Source organism: Triticum aestivum, chromosome 7A (assembly GCF_018294505.1).
Source record: "Triticum aestivum cultivar Chinese Spring chromosome 7A, IWGSC CS RefSeq v2.1, whole genome shotgun sequence".
Lineage (NCBI taxonomy): Eukaryota > Viridiplantae > Streptophyta > Magnoliopsida > Poales > Poaceae > Triticum > Triticum aestivum.
The window spans coordinates 417,585,347-417,590,246 of NC_057812.1; the positions used below are offsets into that span (position 1 = coordinate 417,585,347).

At 44.0% G+C, this 4,900-nt stretch overlaps 1 protein-coding gene across 1 annotated transcript; it reads left to right on the plus strand.

The window, feature by feature from the left end:
• Nucleotides 1-274: 274 nt before the first annotated feature.
• Nucleotides 275-3,389, plus strand: LOC123147293 (tobamovirus multiplication protein 2A). The gene is made up of 6 exons (XM_044566528.1): nucleotides 275-791; nucleotides 1,209-1,308; nucleotides 1,659-1,739; nucleotides 1,819-1,923; nucleotides 2,699-2,896; nucleotides 2,979-3,389. The coding sequence occupies exons 1-6, from the start codon at nucleotides 553-555 to the stop codon at nucleotides 3,063-3,065; spliced, it is 810 nt and encodes a 269-aa protein (XP_044422463.1). The 5' UTR covers nucleotides 275-552; the 3' UTR covers nucleotides 3,066-3,389.
• Nucleotides 3,390-4,900: the final 1,511 nt, after the last annotated feature.

Sequence of the window (4,900 nt, forward strand, 5' to 3'; positions counted from 1 at the left end):
TAAATGTAAATAGCATAATAAAATGAAATTTTACATGCATACATGTTGTAGTAGATTTTTAATATGAATAGTTGCATGTTAAGGTGGATCTTTTCTTATGCATGTTAAATGATGAGGTGGTATGCTTGCATGTTGAGAAAAATGTGTTAGCGGGGCTAGTTATTTAGATATACAGTACAAGATTTAAGGCGACTGTCACACGGGTAACAGTTTCCGTTCGACTGTCACACGAGAAGGAGAGGGAGAAAGAGAGAGGCCGAAGGGGGCCCGAGAGAGAGAGAGAGAGAGAGAGACAGAGAAACGCACGGCGCCCACTTCCTCCCGGAATACCTTCTTTCTTTATCCATCGCGGGTGCACGAACCAAACATTCCAGTCGTCTGCCGGCAATTTCGATCCCCCCTCCCTCACAAGTTCTCCTATCCCGGATCCATCCAGAAAAGCAGGTTGGTCCGCAGCCTGGTCGGTAAGGCGCTCCGTCCCTGCCCGGAGTTGATGCGCGCCGCCGTCCGAATCTCTGCGCGAGGCAGGCCGGTCAACCGATCCATCCGGCCATGGCGTGCAGGGGCTTCTTCGAGTGCGTCCTCAAGCTGCTCAACCTCGTCCTCATGGCTGTCGGGCTGGCCATGGCGGGCTACGGCGCCTACCTGCTCGTGCTCTGGCTCCAGCTGCTGCCTCCGTCGCCGCCGGCGCCGCCTCCAAGCGGCGACCTAGTGCACCTTGGCCGGCCGATGCTTCTTCTTATTGACGTGTCTATCTCAGATGGGACCTCGGAGAAGCTCATCAGCGCATGGTGAGTCGTCTCTTGATCTCCTTGTGCTTGGATTCTCTGATGTGGTTATTATGGAACTGATGTGATTAACACTCCGCATCCTTCCTTAAATACTTGTAGTATCCATTTAATTGTACTTGTTATTTTCAAAGACTTAAATCGGATTACCGCAGAAAAATATCACTGCAATGAGGGTACTGTACCCTGGTACTGATCTTAGTTTATGTATTTAATGTCAGTGATTGTTCTCGTCTATAGGATCTTCGTTCCGTATTGAGAATTGAATTGTCATAATTAAGAATTAGAACGAATCTAGTTTATATGCAAGTGCTCATGCAGGGCTGAGAATATCTTTGTTTTTTCACCAAGGACTGAGAATGTCTTGCATTATGGATTTTCCTTTACCTACTTTTCCCACCTTTTTTATGTTCTCTGCAGGTTTATTTTTGCATTTATAGGTGTCGGTGTTATACTTTTCATTACCTCCATCTTCGGTTGTGCTGGAGCGTCAGCTAGGAGTGGATGCTGCTTATCCACTGTATCCTTAACATAATTTCTGGAGATCCTTTTTATTTGTTTTCTTGCATGTCAATTTTGTATGAACTATCAAACAATAATACAATGGATCACTGTGTAACAAGGTATCAATAATTAAAAAAACATCTATATAAATTCTTGTTCTCATGGAGATCAACATGTAATATGATGTGGGATATTATTTCTGATTAAGTAATGAGACAAAATTTTATTGGATATTCATAGTATGATTAGTTCAGAAACAAATTACATGCAGTCTTATGTAAATGTTTTGCTTTACATTGTGTGATTGATTTACGATGCTATTGGTAACAAATCTGCATGTTATGATTTCCTTGACATTCAGAAAAGTATTCATTCCTCATCATTTTGTTCATACTAGTAGAGCTTGCTGCAGGATGCTTCATTTTCTTCGACCATAGCTGGAAAGATGTTAGTAGGCCTCATCTCTTGTTTGTTTTTCATGATTGTTTCTCTGGGAACTTCGAGTTTATTCATTTTTATTGTGCAGGTAATTCCAGTTGATAAAACTGGTAACTTCGACATGATCTACAGTTTCCTGAAAGAAAATTGGAGAACCGCAAAATGGGTCGCACTTGGAGCTGTTGTGTTTGAGGTAAAAGCGGAACAATTTCCTTCGGTGTAATTTGATGAAGCATCTGTGGAACAACCTAGATTTATTATCTGTTCCAATAAAGTAACTTGTTATTGTGACACTTCTAAATCTGGTCTAATTAAAGATCAACTGTTATTTTAACAGTCAGGGGATCAGAAACTTGCTCCATGCTTCTGTTTATATGCTTGTAATGTTGTGTCACACATTCCTAAGCTTATGCAGAGATAAATTTGTGATATGGTAATACTGTTGTTTAGATAACAATCCTATCTCTGACTCTGTTGCTTTATTATCCAGATCCTATGCATCTGACAAAAAACTACAGCATCTGATTTTCCACATTAAGTCTCAGTTTCTTAATATGTTTTGTGCAGCTTACCTGCAAAGGATATCATCACAAACCCCAACAAAAAAAATGTCATGGTTCTAGCTGTACTAGATGATATCAAGGCTTGCTAGCTTAGACAGCAAAATCAACAGAATATGTTGTAATCTGTAAAATGACAGGTCTTACTGATGACTTGTTAATTTTTCACACTATATATTCCATACTAGCATGTGCAGCCCTGTGTATGCATTTTCGTGAAAGAAGTGGCAGCTGTTATCTTTTTTACTCAATGTGCACATCTCTCATCATGCCATACTTAAGTTGCTCCCATATCTTTGACATAAAAACTACCAGAAAAACTGAAATCCTGGAATCAGATTTGATGCCCTAGATCAGTAACAATAGGCTAAAGCATCCCATGGTTCCTCACTAACACCATCTTTGCAGGCACTGTTGTTCACTGTAGCCCTCATAGTGCAGTCAGGCAATCAAGATGATTATGACAGTGATGATGAGTACATTGGCCCGAGGTCCGGAGTCCGTCAGCCATTGGTGAATAAGCAAACTGCTACCGATCCCAGGGTGCCCAATCTTGACTACCGTCCAATCAGGAACGATGCATGGAGCCAAAGAATGAGAGACAAGGTATAACACTGCTGATCCTTATTACTACTACCGTCCAATCAGCGCAAATGCTTTTATTTTTAACTCCCTTGTGTTGTGGCAGTATGGGGTGGATTCCTTTGATCCAAACAGGTTTCAACAGGCCACGATATCTCCCGCAGAACAAAGAAGCAGATGCACAATCCTCTGATGCTTGGTCGATGCAATTCAGTACTGGTCTCCGAATTTACAGCCAGCTGTGCAATAACATCGACTTGCATGTAGCATGTGGCTGGGTGATCTGTTGTTTCCAAGTCGTGTTGGATGTGGCGAGCCCTTGCATTCGCCAGTCCTAGTTCCTTCATTTACATAGTCAGAAATCTCCGCATCCTTCAGTCTTTGCAATAATTGAACTTAATTTTGGCCATACAGGACATTCTATTGTGTACATGTTCCCATGGAACCTTGTATAGAACTTCAATCTGTGAACCGATTTGCATTGTGCACTGAAGCGTGTTTGAGCTCTGTGGGTTTATTTATTTGTGTTACGCAAGATTGAGTATTGTGTTTGACCGCCGTTTTTTTATTACAGCGCTATCCAAAACCCTTTTTTTATTACGGCGCTATCGAAAACCGTTACGCTTTTTTATTACGCAAGGTAGAGTATTGTGGTTTGGGGTTAGGGGACCTTCAATACGTGTGTTCGGTTTTGAGTCGGGCTGGAATCCCAAACCATGTAATCGGTCACAGTGCTATACAAAATCGATCACACCCGCACCTGGCCGTGCCGTTAAGCGTTCCCATCCTGATCCACTTTTCTCGTCCACGTTCGTTTCCTCTTGTCCATCGACATCTTTGCGTACTTGTGTCTGCCTTGGACCAAGATCAGGTGACTTGCCTCTTGGCAGTCACCGTGTAACATGTGGGCTTGCCTCTGCCATGCATTCATGATCGGAGGGACACCAGCGATCAAAGGCCAAAGCTGCCCACTTAGCAACGCAGGGGTTAACCATGGTGGAAAAACGTTCAGACTTTGCGTTTTCTTATTTCCTATTATTATTATTATTATTATTATTATTATTATCTTTCTTACTTCCTATCAATATTAATTTGATGCGGAAGAACTGTGCATAATTAGTCTTGATCTCATGTTTGTTTATGCGCCTAACTAATATTTGACAACGTCGCAGGGCACCCTAGAATCTGATTCATCAAAGTGATATATAATCCCTTCGTTTTTAAATATTAATCTTTTTAGAGATTTTAATATAAATTGTATATGAAGAATAATGATTGAATCTACACTCTAAAATATGTCTAAGCGCACAATGATTAATATTGATTCTAATATATGTAGTTCGTATTAAATCTCTAACAGCATCTATAACCGGACTTGGCAAATCCGATCCCTCAAACGCCCGCGGACGCGCGCCCGGGTGAGTTCGCGGATAGTGACCGGTCATGCCTCCAAAAATGCATTCCACATCAAATTCATATTGTTAGATGCAACGTAGCGATCTTTGAGCGGAGCTTCGTTCGGTTTCGCTCCCCACTCGTCCGGCTCCGTCTTGGGCATGTTCGGCGGTCAGCTGCGCCCCTCAGAGTATTATTCCGGTCGCCGGCAAGGTAGAGTAGGGCATGGGACACGAGCCGGCTCACGGGACTCAGGGCGCCGTCGTCTCTCATGCCCTATTCTTTCTCGTCGGAGCCCGAAACCCGTTGGGTGCTGGTGGACATCAGGTCGATGATGGATCCATCCTGGGACGAACCGATGACATCCACCACGACGCGGTTGCGATGCCTGGACTGATGCACCGTATGGCACGATGTAGAATGCGACTTCACTTCGCCGACGTCCACTGCGGCGAGCGTTGTCGTTGCGTCTCGCGCCCGTTGCCGCGCACGGCGAACACGAACGCACCATGTTTGCGTCGGACAACGCCCACGGTGCGTCCATGGCCTCGGCACGCCAACGGAGGGGGTGCGGGTCTGCCACCGCGTTCGGACGGCAGACGGGGCGCACCGTCTCCGGTGAGGCAGCGACGG